The sequence below is a fragment of the Neocloeon triangulifer genome, unplaced genomic scaffold (genome assembly GCF_031216515.1).
Source record: "Neocloeon triangulifer isolate White Clay Creek 2 clone unplaced genomic scaffold, ASM3121651v1 ptg000003l, whole genome shotgun sequence".
Lineage (NCBI taxonomy): Eukaryota > Metazoa > Arthropoda > Insecta > Ephemeroptera > Baetidae > Neocloeon > Neocloeon triangulifer.
Window position 1 is genome coordinate 2,975,472 of NW_026775546.1, and position 18,386 is coordinate 2,993,857.

The following is an 18,386-nucleotide window of genomic DNA, read 5'->3' on the forward strand; positions in this document are numbered from 1 at the left end:
GAATTTTCTGAAAATATTTTGCTTGAAAGAACTGTAACAAAAATACATATTTTGAACATTTTCAGCAGCAAACGCTGTTGGGGGCATTTCATGTCTCACTTGATATTTCTAAAAAAAAATTTTAACAAAAAACCTTTTCCATCTTCAGGCTTGTGGTCTCACTGCTTTTCATCACCAATACACAATCCCACTGCTTAAATCAATAACATTATTTGCGATGGAATTTTTCATGAATGATATCAAACGCAAATCTTTATATGAAAATCAACAAGCTGATTATTATTTTACAAAATTAAAAACTGTGGATGGTATCAATCAGAGTCTTGACACTCTCCGGATCCATGTCGGGATAAATTCCATGCCCCAAATTTGCAATATACCGCCTCTTCCCAAACTTCCCCACCATTTCTTTTACAGCCTCTTCGAGCTTACCCTTAAAATAATAAAATTGATCACCTCTTGAATATTTACTAAAATGAAACTGGTACTCACTTTGGGAGCATAGAGAGCGCAGGGATCCAAATTGCCTTGAAGAGTTATGTTTGGGCCGACCCTTTTCCTAGCAAGCTCAGGATCCATAGTCCAGTCTAGACTGATGACGTCGTAGCCACATTTCGAAAGCTCTTCAAGAGCGTAATGAGCTCCCTTGGCAAAAACAGTCTGAAAATTTAATGAAAGTCCATCAAAAAGATTTTATCGTGTAAAAATAATTTTACCATTGGCACTTGTTCCAAATTTAATTGGGTCACTTTCTCCCTGACCCTTTTGTTGATTGCTGCAATTGCAGGCAGCGCAAACTGATTGAACAGCTCAGGTCCCAAATATTCAGCATTCGACTCAAACAACTGCAAAAGCTAGAGATGGAAACAAAATTAGGTTAAAAATAAAATAAAACTTTGAGCTTAATTACTTGAGCTCCAGCTTGAACTTGTCCTACAAGATAGTCCACTATGACGTCAGTCAACAAGTCTAAAAGCTCTTTACTAGCCTCTGGGTGTCGGTACAACCATGCTTTGGCCTTCGACATGGTCTTCGTCCCCCCTCCTTCAATCATGTACCCCATCAGAGTCCACTGTGAAAGACAAATATATGAAAAATCTATAGAATAAATAAACTTTAACACAAACTGGAGCACCGGAGAATCCAATGAGAGGCACTTTTCCTTCCAATTTGTGCCTGGTCAGTGTGATTGCCTCGAAGACGTATCCAAGTTTCTCGTTCACATTGACAGGGTGCTCCAATTTTTTTAAGTCTGATGGAGTTACAAGAGGATCAGGCAAAACTGGGCCCTGTGAATATAATCAGGCTTTTAAGAAAAATCATTGTTGATTATGTAACAAGACATACAACTCCAGGTCTCATTTCGACGACCATGCCAAGGGCCTGTGGAATGACAAGGATGTCTGAGAAGATAATCGAAGCATCCAAATCGTATCTTCTTATAGGCTGGAGGGTTATTTCGGCAGCCAACTCAGGGGTTTGGCAGATGGTGAAAAAGTCGTGCTTTGATCGGAATTCTCGAAATTCTGCAAAATTTATTTTAATTTATGATTGTCCAAGTTAAAATTTTCAATGATTGGAACCTGGGAGATATCTTCCTGCCTGTCGCATAACCCAAACTGGAATTTTATCCACCTCCTCTCCACGAGCGGCTCGCAAAAGTCTGTCGTTCTTCAGTACAGGGAATGCCTGCCAATTTTTAATTCAATTTTTCCGCCAAGTTATGAATGAATATCTTACCATTTTGGCTTCCTTTGTTCGGAATAACCGTCTTAAATGCAAAATTGAATCGAATACGGAAGAGTGCTAGCGCGTTACATTAAATTTTTGTCAAAATCTGGGTGGAATTTTGATTCGAGTCGGCTATGTTGACATGCTGGACGAAGAACTTTAGAAGTGTAAAGAAAGGATAAGATTGTTAAATTTTTGTAACCAGCTTTTTCCTGATTTTTCCTTTGCAACTCAAAATATTTTATTTTATTAGTATATTAAAATGTACAAAAGCAACTCAATTATTGACGAGAAATTAAAGAAAAATGCAGTAAAATATGAATTTTTTTTAAACCATATTAGTCTTCTTTGTTTACACTCCTGTTGCGGTACCAACCGTACCAACAGCTGGAAAGGAAAAAGGGGGTGGGGGTGGAACTGAGAAGATCGGATCGGAAGCGATCTCAACTCTCAACAACGCAGGCTCTTTCTGGAGCATTTTATTTTGTAAGTTTCATTTTAAAATTACCATTAAATAGATAATTTAAGCAATTTATATTCATTTATAAAGCGTGTCAAAAAATTAGCCAAATTTATTTTCTTTTCTTTGTTGAGAACGGTGATGAATAAGTTCACTCAAGGCAATTTTGTGATATTCAATTCAAACAGGTCTTGGAGGTCTCGTCTTGACTGACACTATAAATATAAAGTTCGCTAACACAAAGAAACTAATTAATTCGAATTAAGAAATAAATAACTTCCGATAGGATAAATTCAACAGCATTGAACTTCAACTTTTTAATAAACAACAGTTTTTGAGTTGTACAAAAATGCTTCTTGCTCCTTTTTGTCCTTGAATAATTTTATTGATTTTTGCTTGGGCTTGACCTATTTTTATTTAGGTCAACTGGTTCTTATATGTCTCTGGATTTCGTTGTTTTGCTTCCAGATGCAATGTCACCTTGATCTCGAATTACTTAAGGCGGCGCGATAAGATCTCCCCCATCAAGAAAAGTGTGCGGTGCGATTCTGAACAAACAGAGCACGGCATGAACTTGTATTATTTATGGTTAAGCCATTCACGCTCAATCTACCAACCACACTTCATCTGAGGAAACGTGCGTTCTTCTGGTTTATTTGTATTTAAAGATTTGAGAATTTTTACTTTTGCAGATGAGTTCTGTGGAGCAAACAAATCGAACAGGTCAAGAAGAGGCTGAGGATGACGCGGAGGCGTCCGTCGGCCGTCTGATTCGAAGCCAGGAAAGCTTTGACAAACTCAACCAGTATGAAATTCCTCAGGAATCACGTAATTCTTGCCAAAGTTTTAGCATGTATAGAGAATAATATTTTTTATCTTGCAGCAATTATCCAAAGAGCAATCGAACATATTTCGCCAAGTAAATGCACAGGATGTTTTTTCTCGGTATTCCCATTTTTCGATTGGATCCAGGACTACAAGTTAAAGAAGTTCTTGATTGATGATGCTGTGTCTGGTATCACAGTTGGAGTTATGCACATTCCCCAAGGTTTAAAATATTTATTAAAATGGAAAAAATACTTATTTTTTAAACAGGTCTCGCTTATTCGATGCTGGCTGGAGTTCCTCCGATCACAGGCCTCTACATGGCTTTCTTTCCTGTTCTAATTTACATCTTCATGGGCACATCTAGACACGTTTCCATGGGTATTATGCAAAAAAATATAATTATTTGTTGCTTAATTTTATTAAATATTTATAGGCACCTTTTCTGTCGTCTGCTTAATGACAAAAGCAATCGTGGCCGCCCATGCAAAACCAGACACAGTGGACAATAATTTTGACAAGCCACCAGACCTTTCTTTTTCTGATGCTTTTGTGAAGCCAGATAATGCAGAACTGACCAGCGTCCAAGTGGCTATGGTGGTTTGTTTTGCTGTCGGTCTTTGGCAGGTAAAAAATTAATCTTAAAAAAAAATTAATTTTATAACTGATGATGAAAATTATTTAGGTGCTGATGGGCCTGTTTCGCTTAGGAAATATCAGTGTTCTTTTGTCAGACACTCTGGTCAGTGGATTTTCCACAGCTGCGGCTGTTCATGTTTTGGCCTCGCAGCTAGGAAGCCTCTTAGGTGTCAAAGTTGGGAAATATAACTCTAACTTCAAAGTCATCCTGGTAATTATTGAACTAATTTTAGAATGCATTTCATTTAATTTGACATTTATCTGCCAGGTACTTAGAGACGTAGTCATGAATATTCCTTCGTTGAACTATGTCAGTCTATCATTGTCGTTGTCTGTGATGGCTGTGCTGATAATATACACCGAAATAATCAAGGCATGTTTTGCATTTTATATTTTTCAAGTTCACCAGTCTTAACATATTTTTTTTTTGTGATATAGCATAGACTAGAGAAGCGCTGTCATTTTCCAGTTCCTGTTGAAATGCTGTGCATTATCATTGGCACCCTGCTCTCTGCTGGTTTGGAGTTGAATTCAAAATACAATGTAAAATGCGTGGGGAACATTCCAAGAGGGTAATAAGCTTATGATTTCAGAAGGTTCCTTTTTAATGTTTTTTAATTTTATTTTTGCAGAATACCGTCACCATCGTTGCCAGCTTTCTGGTTGTTGCCGGATATTATTTTCCACTCTTTGCCCATCGCTGTGATTGGATTTACAATAACACTGTCGATGGCATCTATTCTGGCCAAGAAGGGACATTACAAAGTCAAAGCAAATCAAGAATTTATTGCTTGTGTATGTTATATTCCTGGGAAATATCAACCATATAACTTGAATTGAATGCAGGGTTGCGGAAATCTCTTTGCTTCGTTCTTCTCATGTGTTCCGTTTGCTGCCTCTTTGTCGAGAAGCTTGATTCAGCAAAACGTAGGAGGAAAAACACAAATCGCGAGCGTATTTTCATGCATCTTCATTCTGCTAATTTTGTTGGCTATTGGACCATTTTTCGAACAATTACCTAATGTGAGTTTAAAATAATTTGAAATTTTGATATTAATCTAATCAATATAAAGTGTGTTTTGGCTGCCATTGTGATTGTGTCTTTAAAAGGCATGTTCTGGCAAGTAAAGGATTTTCCTGGAATTCTTCGGAGGTCAAAATTGGATGCATTCGTCTGGCTTGGAACGCTCCTTGTGTCTATTTTCTGGGACATCGACTACGGACTGGGAGCTGGTCTCTTTTTATCTGTGCTTTGCGTACTTCTGTATGGACAACAGTTAAAAATCAGCATTCTAGGAAAAGTCCCAAACAATGAAATATACCTGGACACAAAGCATTATTTGGTGGTAAGACGAGTTTTTAAAGCCCTTCAATCAAAGCCTGACAGGAAATAATTTATTTTTAGGCACAAGAGCTACCAGGAATAAAAATAATCCATATATCAGGCAGTTTGCATTTTGCAAATAAGAATCAACTGGAAAAGAGTTGCGCAAAAAAACTTGATTTACATTCTCATCATCCGCCAACTGTGACAATAAGTAAAGATGGGGAAAACAACCCTTTAAATTCACAAAATGAGGTAATAATTTCGAAACTACTTTGAAGTTGGACTTTAATTTTATTTTGATTTCAGAGTAAAATACAAAGCGTTATTTTGGACATGTCAAGTGTTAGTTTTGTTGATCCGTCTGCTGCCGATTCAATGTCAAATCTTAGAGAAGATATTTTGCACAAACTGGAAGGACATCTCTATTTAGCCAACTGCTCTCGTAAGTTAATTTTTTTTTGTAAATAAAATAATTCCTGTTTTTATTCTACAGCAAATGTCCTGGAAGCTCTGAAGAAATTCAATTTTTTCTCAGGCGATTTTCCTATATACCACTATGTGTTCCCTAGCATACATGATGCTGTCCTGCATGCTCAGCAGTCATCTCTCTCAACAGGATTATGAAGTGCATTTCATCGAATATCGATAATTAAGGGTTCAGGATTAATAGCTGCTGTTTCATAGCTGTGATTACTTCATAAATTTATATGTATTGATCAAAATAATTTATTTTTGAAACAGAATGTTCTCTGCTGGAATGTGTTTGTTGCGTTAAAAAAGAAGAAAATGCTATTTTTGTTGAGGCAATATATTGTTGAGTAAGCAAAATGATAAATCAAACTTTTAATTTTACAATCCTTGTTCAGCCAAGAGAATTGGCGATTACCACTCTTGAGCTCTTCGTCCACGCCTGCGCTTCTTTGCAAAAAAATAAGTCTAATCTTAATACGGGCTAGAGTCAGCTGTGAGCACACAAACAAGTCAGTTAGTGTGACAATACCTTTCACCTTGATCTCGAATGAAATGATTCTGTGAGATCTCTTGCAGCGGCTAAACCTTAAAACACAAGATAAACAAACCGGCGCCTGATCGATATGGTCTCAGTCTGCTTCTTTCTTGTACCCTTTTAGCTGATTAACGCTAAACAAGGATATACCGTGACGCTTACGCTTTTAAACTTTACAGTCAGGACGTGCTGCTTATTTATAGCGGTATGTAAAATTATAAAAATAAATCATTCACACAGCTCTAACTCAAATTTCGGCAAGACGATTACAAATATTTATGGTTGTCGATTGAAACGCCAACTATGCAGACACTAGAAAATTTCCAAACAGTGTATAAATACAAACCGGAGAGAGAAATACGTAAGTACAATGTAAACTAAATTAATTGATCCAAATATTTTTCCATCTTTTTTATAGATTTTTTTTTTTAGAAATTACAAATAAAAATTGCTTGAAATAATTTTATTATTATTCAATTTCAGCTTTCCGGGAAAGAGCAAAAAATAAAATTACCACAGTAAAATGTTCTCAAATTTTCCTGTCCACCTTTCCCTTTTTTGAATGGATAAAAAATTACAAATTCAAGGAATATTTTGTAAATGATGTTGTGGCTGGTTGCACTATTGGAATAATGCATATTTCTCAAGGTAAGTAAGCAAGATAATTTAAAAAAAAAAATAATAATAATAACCATGCTGCTCCTGGAAATAAAGTATGCCACCCGCATGACGTAAGAGGTATGCGGGTTGCATATCTGCTGTTCATGCAGGGGCTTGTATGGAAAGGAAACGTCTCTGTGAAGTCAAAAATTTATGTGTGTCATAAACTTATGTCATAAGTTAATTAATATAGTGAAAAATTATAACTGAACAAATTATATTTTAAATAAATGTCGGTTTAGGTTTAGCTGCTTCAATTCTTGCCGGAGTTCCGCCTATTGTAGGTCTTTACATGGCTTCTTTTTCTGCAATATTCTATACCCTGATGAGCACGTCCAGACACATATCAATGGGTATTTAAAATAAATTAAAACGAACTATAACATTTTATTTTTTATTAACTCATTCATAAATTTATCTCATTCTTTTTATAGGAACTATTGCTATTGTTTGCATCATGATGAAACCAATAGTGTTAACTCACGCCAAACCAGAAACTATTGACAATAATTTTGAAACACCACCAGGCCTATCATGGTCCGAGGCATTTCAAAAGCCTGAAAATTATGAGCTGACCAGTGTCCAGGTAGTCGTGGTAGTCTGCTTTGCAGTTGGAATTTGGCAGGCAGGAAAAAATAAGTTTTTTTTTTTCAAATAAAAGCTTTTTTTCTTTTTCAGATCCTGATGGGAGTTTTTCGTTTGGGAATAATTAGCGTGATTTTGTCTGACACTTTGGTCAGTGGATTTTCAACGGCGGGCGCCACTCACATCATGTTCTCCCAGCTAGGAAGTCTTTTTGGAGTCAATGTTGGAAAACATAGCTCCAACTTCAAAATAATTCTCGTGAGTTTAATCAAAAAATTTAAAAAATACTAATCTTTTCCAAAGATTTCCAGAGACATTATTACTAACATCCGAACCATGAATCTTGTAAGCTTTGGTATTTCTATGAGTGTGATGGCAGTGCTAATAATTTTCACTGAGAAAATAAAGGTTAAATAAAAAATATACTAAATTTTTAATGCAATAATTTTGATTTATTTAAATATTACAGCCACGCTTGGACAAAAGATTTCACTTCCCCTTTCCAATTGAGATGGTTTGCGTGATTGTGTGTATTGTAATTTCAATGGCTTTTGACCTCCAAGGTAAATACGGCGTCAAATGCTTTGGCACAATACCGAGAGGGTAAATATATGACTACTTGATATTATTTGTGATTTATAATAATTTTGGGAAATGTAATAAAAGATTACCACCTCCAAGTTTGCCAGCCTTTTGGTTGCTACCACAAGTAGTCGTCCAAAGCTTGCCAGTCGCCATCGTTGCCTTCACCATCACAATTTCCATGGCAAAGATTTTATCAAAAAAGGGCCACTACAAGATCGAAGCAAATCAAGAATTTCTCGCCTACGTAAATAATTTTACTGCCAACATTTTTATATTTTTTAAATAAATATGTTTTAGGGCTGCTCAAATGTATTTTCCTCATTTTTCTCCTGCATACCGGTCGCCGGTTCGATGTCGAGGAGTTTGGTTCAGTTCAATGTTGGAGGCAAGACGCAAATTACAAGTCTGGTATCGAGTGCTTTTGTGATGCTTGTAATGGTTGCCATCGGGCCACTTTTTGAACCTTTGCCAACGGTACTGATTTTTATTTACTATTTAATTATCGTTTAAATAAAAAAATATTTTTTTCCAGTGCGTGCTTGCTGCAATTTTGATCGTTACTTTGAAAGGAATGTTTTGGCAGGTGAAAGATTTCCCAAAAATTTTAAGACGGTCCAAAGTGGACGGTTTTGTCTGGATTGGAACTTTTTCAGTTGCAATTCTCTGGGATATTGACTTTGGTTTAGCTTTCGGTCTTTTTCTCTCGGCTGCCTCTGTTCTCCTCTACGCTCAAAAGCTGAAAGTCTGTGTTTTGGGAAAGGTCCCCTTCAGTGATATTTATCTCGACGTGCAACGCTACTTAATCGTAAGAGAAATAAATAAACCAAGAAAATAATAATTATATAAAATTTTGAGGTGGAGGAGGTTCAAGGAATAAAGATAATTCGCATTTCGGGAAGTTTGCACTTTGCAAACAAAAATCAGCTTGAGACAAAAATCACAAAATTGGTTCTGGGGAAAACCAGTGAAAAGAGGAAATACAGGGATGACAAGAAATTTGACACAACTCATGAATCAAGTGGTCTGGTAAAAAAATTGCAATTAATATGAACATATTACATAATTTAATTAATATCTTTACAGGCGCCGATTTTACAAGTAGTTTTGGATTTTTCTGGAGTATCCTTTGTCGACTCCTCAGCTACGGCATCGTTGAAAATGCTCAGGGACGATTTTCTTAGCAAGTTTGGACTTCAAATGTACCTGGCCAATTGCCCTGGTAAGTTTTCATTTTTCAATTATTTTTTAGGGGTTAAAAATAATTAAAATAATTTTCAGCTGCAATATTTGAGGCTCTGGTTAAGCTAGAATTTTTCACGCCGTCCTTCAAACAATGTGAACGCATTTTTCCTACTATTAATGATGCAGTATTATTTATTCAAGAACAAACAGAGAAATTTCACGATGAAGTTATTAATTTGTGAGTGGTTAACTCTGGAAAGTGTAATTAATATTTATTACTATAGTTAATGGAAAAAATAATTATTTTAGCACATTTACTTGTATGTTAAAAAAATTGGCGATAAATAATTAAGCAAAGCTACTGATTTTTTTTGTTGCTCAAAGAATATATATTCGAAAACAAACATAAAATTCTTATAGTTTAATTTATGAACAAATACTTTTTTTACGAAAATTATATTCCTATGGAAAACTTTTATAGGCTCCAGGTTTTTGATAATATGCCTAAAATTAAAAACATATTTTTGTCAAAACAGGTTAACTTAGGCGACCCTGTATTTGACCTAAAATACCGCTAAACGTGACCTTACACGACGCGTATGACAGACGCATATTGAAGAAAGTACGACGCGCCATCAACATTCAAACCGATTCAAACTCTGCTCATCCTGCGTCTCCATCTGCGGGCGGTTTCCGGAACCATTTCCTCCTCTCTCAACTCTCCTCTCGACTCCAGCTCCAGGCGGAGTTTGAGGTTTTCTTTATCCATTTGAGTGTTTGTGCGTGTCTGTACGAGTTGTGCCCCCGGTCGTGAGGGCGTCCGATGGCCGTGTGACCACCTTTGACCCAGGACAGCTGCCCAGAAGCGCGATGTTGGCCGCCGAGAGCGAGCGGTGTGGCTTGTGAACTTCCACTTTCGACGACAAACCGAGCGCGGACGCCTGGGGACATGCGGGCCCTGGGCCTCTTGTGGGGCCTCCTGCTGGGCCTGGCCGCCGCCGAAATGCTCAGTGAGTATTTTTCTTGCTTTTGAACGCGGGTTTCATTCATTTGCAAGACAGGAAACGAAAAATTCGCGGGCTAATCGGTTGCAGAGAAGGGATTGTTGTTATTTTGAATTAAGATCTAGAAGAGAATCTGATCGCCGGCATTGTTGATGCGGGGGCGTGGACTTGGACTATGGACTCTTATTGTTGGAATTTGGAGTATAATCGGGCCTTTTCATTAGGAACAACAACAATAAAAAATTACCAATAGTTCTTTCAAATTTTAAATTTATTCGAATTTTTTTATAATTATTAATTAATTGGAATGGCGAAAATTTAATTTGAAAAGCAAGCGATTAAATAATTATTTAGCAGAATTTATGAATTATTTATGATTTTTTTTTATTTTTAAATAAGTGAACTCAATGTAGAGCGAAAATTCAATTTTTCCTTTGTTAAATTCAATTACTAATTTTAGCTACAAAATTTTTCAAATTCTACTCTATTATCTTTCCTATTAATTTTTAAATTTTACCCAATTAATTTATTTTATTAAAAAAATAACTACCTTAGTTTTAAAAACTTTTAAATAAAAATTTTTAATTTAAACTCTTCTAATTTTCATTTCACAGTTTTTTCCTACTTTTTCAATTCTTTTTTAATTGTCTTTCATCAAAATTAATGAGAATATTTTATAGATTTTAATTGAAAATTAATGAAATTTCGAGCTTCTCGTGATATATCAATTTCAGTTTGATATTTGGCAATGTCTGCTTTGCGGTTTCCGACCGATAATAATTACGCCGACACATGATCAAAATTAATTATTCATGCGTGAAACGCGCCGGATCATAATTTGCAAATCCCATTTATGCCTGTGTATGATTAGTCTCGGATTTGGCAAAAACGGACACACACTCGAATCGACCTCCATCAGCATCCTGCTTAATATTCATTGAGTTGCAGGGCGTGCAATTTATTTTCAATAACTCGCTCCCTCGCCGCATTTGCATGCAAAACCTCCCATTAGTTTTTCCCTCCTCGGGCGTCATTTGCATTTTTCTCCTTTTCTTTAGGAGGAAGAAAGAATACACCTAGTTCAGCTTCAAACTTGCTTCGTTTAATGTTATTTTTCTTTCGCAATTTCGCCCGGTGTTGGGAAATTCGATTCAAAATCAATCATCCACACCAAACGCAGCAGCACGAAAATCTCCGTCGAGATTGCGAGGCTTCTGAAATTGGTACAGAAATTTCCTGCCGAACGTTGGCTTCAAGTGGGAAATAATTTCACTTCTGACGGCTGCCAATTCCAGCTTCCAAGAAGTTTTTATTTTGTGTCTTTTTCCAACAAATTTTAAATTACTATTAAATTCATTACAAATTAATTTATCCAATTTATCGTATTTGAAATTCTAGAGTTAAATTTATTTCCTTTTAAACATCAAACTTAAGGAAATTTTAGGACAACGTTAAAAACTTCAAAATTTGATAAAAACGAAGCTTGGAAATTGGCATCTTTTTCATGTTATTTTTACTCCACCCATATTTGCATAAAATATTTATCTGAATAGGCTTAATGACGTCCCTTTTGGAATTTTTTAAACGTTTAAAATTGATGTTTCATTGAGATGGGAAATTAAGTTCAATTTGTTGATGATAAATGTGAATTTTTACTCATAGAAAAATCGTAGTTTAATGACAATTAAACCTGTAATTGAATTTTATAAATCTCTGCAAAAATGTTCAACTGCTAATTTTTAAGGTTTTAAATCAATATCGTAATTTTGTTTAAAGTTTAACTGAGTTTAAAAAAACTATGACAAAAGATATCAAAAACTCTACTAAATAATACAAAATACAATTTATTTTGCATGCAAAATTTCGGAAGTAAAGAAGAAGAAAAAATTTAAAATGTTATTGTTAATTTTCAAAATTTTATTAATCTTATTTTTATTTATGAATCTAGAAGAATTTAAGGCGTAATCAGGAGATTGCCTGTTTTAAGAAAACCCCTTATAATCAGTTTTTTTTAAAGATAAAATTATTTCAAACGTGATAATAATTATATTGTTGTAGAGCATGCATTAGTTGCTGTTTATTCATACAGAAGAAAATAATTAAAATTAATTCTTAAGTCATTCAGTTGCTAAATAAATTATCCTCTTTGTCAATTTATTTATCTCTTCCACTGCATTTTCCCAAAGGAGGAAAACTCTCTTGATTTTGTATCGACAGCAAAATAAACAACATTAATAAGCTCTCGGAAAGTTTTCAAACTACCTCTTCTCTCTTTTACTCGTTCATTGTGTGCACAGGAGCTCTGGCTTTGACAAAAAAGTTTCGCCGGCACCTCTCTCTCTCTTTATACACATGTAACAACGGTGGAAACTTTTTATTTTTTATAAAAAGGCGAGTTGGAAATCGCTTTTTCATTCAGCGGAAAACGTGCCCAGAGTTGAAGCCAAAAAACCACCACTGTCAAAACAAGCGCAGAGGCGAACCAAGTATACGCGAGATATTATTATTATTTTTATCAGCTCGGCCTGCGGGGCGAATCGATGCGATGATGCCGTCGATCCGAGGGCAGGAAGGACAATAAGAGATAGGGAGCGCGAGTGGAGGAAATTGGAAATGCCGAGCGCGCAGAAAACAAGCGATGGCCGAGTGAATTTCCAGCGCGTTCTGCGGCCTCATTTCCGTTTACGTTCGACTCGAGGAATAGTTTGAAATATTATTATAGAAGAATAAAATAGGTTTCATTTGTTTGAATAGACATATTTTCTATTAATAAAGTTCCGATTGTTTCGATTCTGGTGTTCAAATATTTACGGAGTATAATTAGAAAAATTTATAATCTTTTTACAATGCAATATTTTTTTTTAAGTTTTGATAAAAAAAAGGAGATAATTTATTTTGATTCAAAGAAAGTCAAAAGATACGCATAACAATAAGAAAATTTATAAATAAATTATAAATTACAATAAATTTGTTGTATTTGTTACATTTAATTGGCAATTTTGTTGCTAAAATTCTTATATTTTTGTATCTATAAATAATTCATGTTCACAATTTTACATATAATATTGAAATATATTAGACAAGAAGTGCAGTGATATTTAAAAAAAATCTATATTCGATAAATTTTTGAGTGGGAGCTACTTTTTTTCAAAATTAAGTTAAAAAAACTCCGTGTTGGAAAGTTATGATTCTTTTAAACCGCGATTTATCTCTGACAATAAGCGAAATTAGTAATAGCCTTAATGAATTATGGGTGCAGCAGAGAAAATGTGTCCTACTTTAAAAAAAAAGTGATAAAGGAATGAAAAAAATTGAAGAAATACTCGGATTTTCAAATTATTGACAATTACAATGAAATAAATAATTAATTTAAGTATTTTTGCAGACAATGTTTTTTAAATTAATTGCAAAGTTTATCAATCATTTTGTTTCTAATTAATATCACCACCATAATTAACCATTGTTAGTTGTGTAATTTATGCTATATTATTTCCACTCGATATTATACAAAATGTTTACCTTCGTCAAGTTGCAAACTCCATTTCAATTTAATTACAGCTCGTCTTGACATCCAAATTAGGACAAACAGTAATCCGAACCCGGAGAGAATGGGAAAATTAATTCGCCTGCAGAAGCTGGCAGAAAGTTAGTGTGTTTGTGTGCGAGTGAACCTCGAGCTACGCGTCCAATTTTGATCGTCTCGGTTGGAGCGCAAAGTTGTGCCAACTAATTATTCAAACGCCGAAGCTTTTGACAGCGCAAAAGCTTCTCGCTTGCATCGCTAATGAGTGAACCAATATATATGAACGTGTCGATCTGCCTTGCTTCGGGCCCTTTGCATATATCGGATTCCGTGTCCGGATCGATTGGCTCAAAAGCTTTCTTCCTTTCATGTTTGAGTTCGGGAACTGCAGCCGTGGCACGAATTTGAGACGAGACGCACGACAAATATTGAATCAAGCGAAAGAAATTAGATTGGTTTGTCGGCGACGGCAAATGCTGTGAGGCGAAACAAAAATATCAAGTTGAAAGTAAAAACAGGAAGACTTTCCCGTCTCAAAATCAATTTCGTTTTCAAATATTTATACAAAAATTTTAATAGGATAAAATGTGTTTTTTATTGAAATACTTTATTTATGATTGCATTTATGACTCTAGTTTCTTTTTGGGTTGGACATTTGCCAGAATGTAGTGAGAGAAACGCTTTTTTACAGTGAAAAATTGGTTGGACGTTTCATAAATAAATAGCCGTCTTTGCCAATATATATTTCCACTTTTCCGGTTTCCAGACAAATTTAACGAGCAGCCTCTATTAAAAATTAAAAACCAACTCAAATTTTTACAGAAAAATTACAAGGTTGGTGTGGATTTTTAGGAAATTGAATGCATATTCAAAAGCTAGCAAAAAAAATATCCAAACAAATTCTCAAAAATTTGTAAAAGGGGTTGGGTTTTTTATTTAAATTCTATAACCAGAAGTTGAAATTGTCCAAATTTTTTATTGTAAATTTTATAAAATTCCTGTTAAAATATTTTATCAGATTTTTTTTTCATTTTCTGTTAAAGTAGTTTTATTTTATTTTTCAAAATATATCAATTAATCGCCTAATTTCCAAATTTTATTTCATTTTGCAGAGCAAGAGCTGATTTGAATAGCGTAATTTCAGAAGATAACAGGAATTTTCCACATTTCAGCTTCAAATAAGCTTTTGGCTTAAATGTTCGTATACCTGGCTTCCGCAGCGTTAAAAGCTTGATATGGTTGAAGCCGTTTTGCGCAGATTACAAAACTTCTGCGTGCTAATCCCACGTAAACTTTGAATTATCGTAGTTTAATGCAGTCTGTGCCGAGAGCAGAGCGCTTTTCGACGAGCAAAGTTGGCTCGTCAAATAATTTGAGTTCAACTCTTTTTCTGCTCTCGACTCCTTTTTTACCAACCTCGTACTTCGCGCGGACGACGGCGACATTCAGTTATAAGATTTCTCCAAGGACTTGTTTTTCTGAGCATCATCTTTACGAGCGTGCGGGGCGAGATTATTTTTCCCAGCTCCGGGCTGGCGTGAATTCTTCGCTGTTTCCGCACGCCGTGGCAAATTAGTTTTGCGAGCGCGACTTTTTCCACCGAGTTCATTCGAATCAGTTCTGCGGCTCGCTTTGTTGTTGTGCAATTGTAGGGCGGAGTGCAGAAGGGTGAGGGCGAAAATCGATTTTTATTCCAGAGTGACAAAGGAAAGAGTGCCCAAGAGGGTATAAAAAAATGTCCCTTTTAAAAGAATTTTTCAAGTTGTGAAACTTACTTTTTCAAAGGGATGCAAATTAAATTTTTCAAAGTAGTTGAAACTTCCTTCCAAATTTTTTTCAAATTCTTTAATTTAAACCTACCTAATTTTACTGAATTTTGTTTAAAAAAGCCTCATTTTCAAATTCTAATTACCAATATTTCCAAAAGCATTGAAAATTTGAACTGCAAAAAACTTGATATTTTGACCTTTCAAGATGTCAAAAATTAGTTCTCGTTTTCTAGGAAATATAAAACATTTTCCAACTTTCAAATAAACTTTTCAAAAAAAAATTACGATGTGACTTCCCATCTTCTGTTTATCAAAATGATCCATATGTCCTAAAATATTAGTTTTCTTGGAGGATTTTGCTGCCCTGAAGTGGTTCCGTCCCCTTAAAATCGTTGTTTTTGCAAAAAAAAAATTAAATGTTCATCAATTTTGAATCGTTACTAAAAATAAACCTTTTTTTAATTTCAACTGTTTTTAAATTCATCATTTTATTTAATATTGGTCAGATGTAAATCGTTGCATGAGTTTGTAAAAATGCAGTGTTATTTATAGAGCACATCTGCCGCTAAATTAATAATGAACAAGTTCTTTCAACCCTCTTAGCGCTCGCCCTAGTTTTGCATTTATTTTATTTATTTATACGGGACACAAATCAGTCAGAAATCAGCACAGGCAGGTGTGTTTGCGCGCAGTGAGCGAATAACTGGTTCACCAGATGAACTTTTTGAATAGCATTTTTTGCAGCGCTAAGGGGAGGCGTATATATAATTTTTATTGAAAAATTTCCGCCTGCGCTAGCTCGTCGCTTGCGAAAGGATCCAGTCCAATTACATTGAAGCACTCTTGCCACTGCGCGAAGAATTTTTAATGAAAAAGTTCAAATTCATCAACGCAACCAAACGCAGTCATGTATGAAGAGAAAATAATCACCAGCATTAAATAAAACACTTCTTACAATTAGAGGAGCTGACAACCCTGTCATATTATAAATTTATTATAATTAATTTGATATGAAAATTTTATTTTTATTTATTTTTATTCTCCATTCAATCTACAGTCATGAATAAAGTAAAAAAAATATGAATGATTTAATTTGCAAACAATTAGACAATTAAACAACATTATTAATACAACTTATATAAAAATTCAATCCTATAATATTTTCTTCTTCTTGAGTATCAAATTTACCCTTAAATTACTACTCATATTCTGATAATTTTGAGCTCATTGTATTTTAAGTTTATTTATCTGTTTAAAATATAATACCAACAAAACTATCCAGGTTCTCTAATTTTAAATTGCTTGGCGGAATTTTTCTAATTGCATTTTTCTTCAAATTAAAATGCAACCGTAAAAAGGGGTAAAATGCTAATTTCTTTTTTAATACTTGGTAAAAAGGGCCAAAAATGATGCTCATTTTATCCCTGCATGGTTAAAAGCCTACTCAAAAAATGCCTTTGAAGTTAAATATTGAGTTTGGCGTTCGTTCTTTCTTTTGGAAGTTTAAAAAGCCGCAGCTGTGTTTTGCTGAGTGAATGGAAAAAAGTGGCGTACAAACGCAAAAAAAGTTTTTTTCATCCGCCTTTTGTTCTTCGACTTTTGAGCGAGAAAAAGAGTAACGCACCGCAATAAGCATGTCGTGAGCACTAAATTTTCACTTGATTTTAGCGTGGGTCAGCCGAATCGGTCTGGCGGCGAACAAGTATAAGAGGAATAAATACATTATGCAATCGGTCCGATAAAAAAATAAAAACGCCTGCTTCATATTTATGCGAGAGCGAGGGTGGGTGGGCGGCCTGCGACTTTCGTGGGGTGTGTTTTATTGCGCGCAGGAAACAAAGTCGGCTCTTTATGTTTGTGCGTGCCCCGACTGGAAACTATATTATACGCGGGCGGCTTTTTATTAAAAAGTCGCCGCGGCCAAGCCTTTGAATCGCGCTGCTTTGTTTTGCTGCTTTTCAAATTGTGTTTCAAACTTTGCTCTAAAGCAGTGCGTTAACTTTGTTTTCGGAGAGATCAGAAAGTTGCAGTGCTGGATGCAAATTGCAAAACTTCCTTTATTTAATCGCTTTACTGGCATTTCCAGATGGTGCGAAAAGATCCTCGGTATGGGGCAAGATTCATCTTTTAATAACTTCAATTGGTGTTTTCTTTTTACTTTTATAATTTAAAAAAGATTAACCGACTTGGTAAATTTGGCACTAAAACGGGCGCTGAAAATGTGATTTTCTTAGGATTTGTACAATAAAATTTTGTAAAATATTGTGCAAGTTTGGTGTTTAGATAATGTTGCATTTATTTTAAAATTTCTTATTTCATCAATTTCATCTCATTTATGGTATTAATTTGTAATTTTCATTAATTTATTATAAAAACTAAAAAAAAAAATGAAAAATGGGAACATTATATTTTCTGTATGTCAAAGACATACTTGAAATTCTTTAAATATAAATTATTTATTATGATTTCAATGTCATTTAATTAATAAAATTCAACAAAAAAGCAGCTTTTTGTACAAAATCATAATTATTTTATAAGCAATTCTTAAATTTATTTAAAATTATTTTAATCCATTATTCAGTCTCTATTGTTTAAAATATATAAAAATACAAGTCGAGGAAACTTCAAAGACAGCCAGAGAAACAAAAACCTCTGCTTTTCTTTCTCGGAGTCGTTACCGAAACGGAAGCCAACTGCTTTCCCTTTTGTTATCGGAAGAAGGGAGTTGTTTGTTTTGCGTCAGTCGCGGTGCGTGCGGGTGAAGTTTGAACGACGCGCCTCTGTATTTATTAATTAGCGCTCATTAAACACCCCCATGGAGTGCGCGAAAACCGCCCTCGTTAGAGCCAAAGTTGGTTGCCTGCCGCAACTATTTCCGCCTCTGATAAACCCCCGCTCGCCATCAGCCGGCGAATGGGCATCGCGTGAAATTTAATAGCCTCGTGCGATGTTGTGAACGCGAGCGTGCCCCGTATCGAGCGGCGGCCAAATGGCGAGCCATTAATTCCAACAAGCGCGCCAGTGATATCGAGATTCCGGACGATTTTTGTCAGGGAATCGTTTCGACTGCAGCAGTCAGTCCGTTTATGA

At 35.0% G+C, this 18,386-nt stretch overlaps 4 protein-coding genes across 7 annotated transcripts in view; 3 read left to right on the top strand and 1 right to left on the bottom strand.

Moving 5' to 3' along the window:
• Positions 1-157: 157 nt before the first annotated feature.
• Positions 158-1,901, bottom strand: LOC132192520 (uroporphyrinogen decarboxylase). Its single transcript, XM_059612515.1, has 8 exons — positions 1,741-1,901; positions 1,584-1,689; positions 1,348-1,526; positions 1,128-1,289; positions 911-1,072; positions 717-854; positions 493-660; positions 158-433 (listed from the first exon to the last, which is right to left on the bottom strand). The coding sequence occupies exons 1-8, from the start codon at positions 1,741-1,743 to the stop codon at positions 293-295; spliced, it is 1,059 nt and encodes a 352-aa protein (XP_059468498.1). The 5' UTR covers positions 1,744-1,901; the 3' UTR covers positions 158-292.
• Positions 1,902-2,118: 217 nt separating this feature from the next.
• On the top strand, positions 2,119-5,821 carry LOC132205889 (prestin-like). Its single transcript, XM_059635254.1, has 15 exons — positions 2,119-2,217; positions 2,660-2,828; positions 2,884-3,019; positions 3,075-3,239; positions 3,287-3,397; positions 3,453-3,643; positions 3,702-3,866; positions 3,924-4,028; positions 4,094-4,227; positions 4,288-4,450; positions 4,502-4,678; positions 4,729-5,001; positions 5,061-5,234; positions 5,289-5,424; positions 5,476-5,821. Exons 3-15 carry the CDS (start codon positions 2,884-2,886, stop codon positions 5,604-5,606), a joined length of 2,061 nt encoding a protein of 686 aa, XP_059491237.1. The 5' UTR covers positions 2,119-2,217; positions 2,660-2,828; the 3' UTR covers positions 5,607-5,821.
• Positions 5,822-5,945: 124 nt separating this feature from the next.
• Positions 5,946-9,361, top strand: LOC132205937 (prestin-like). 4 transcript variants are annotated; one of them, XM_059635332.1, is made up of 14 exons: positions 5,946-6,193; positions 6,251-6,349; positions 6,472-6,636; positions 6,891-7,001; positions 7,083-7,273; positions 7,327-7,491; positions 7,537-7,641; positions 7,703-7,836; positions 7,900-8,062; positions 8,116-8,292; positions 8,351-8,623; positions 8,674-8,844; positions 8,902-9,037; positions 9,097-9,361. In XM_059635332.1, exons 2-14 carry the CDS (start codon positions 6,292-6,294, stop codon positions 9,240-9,242), a joined length of 1,995 nt encoding a protein of 664 aa, XP_059491315.1. In that variant the 5' UTR covers positions 5,946-6,193; positions 6,251-6,291; the 3' UTR covers positions 9,243-9,361. The 4 variants fall into 4 exon arrangements, 3 of the variants coding, with proteins under 3 accessions (XP_059491315.1, XP_059491317.1, XP_059491316.1); XM_059635333.1 differs by having other exon boundaries at positions 5,954-6,079; positions 6,229-6,349; XM_059635334.1 differs by having other exon boundaries at positions 5,946-6,349; positions 8,674-8,839; positions 9,097-9,237.
• Positions 9,362-9,715: 354 nt separating this feature from the next.
• Positions 9,716-18,386, top strand: part of LOC132193232 (tyrosine-protein kinase transmembrane receptor Ror2-like) — a 41,968-nt gene continuing 33,297 nt past the window's right edge. Inside the window, exon 1 of the mRNA XM_059613770.1 lies at positions 9,716-10,010. Within this exon, the coding sequence (XP_059469753.1) occupies positions 9,950-10,010 (61 nt within the window). The 5' untranslated portion in view covers positions 9,716-9,949. The remainder of the gene's footprint in view (positions 10,011-18,386) is intronic.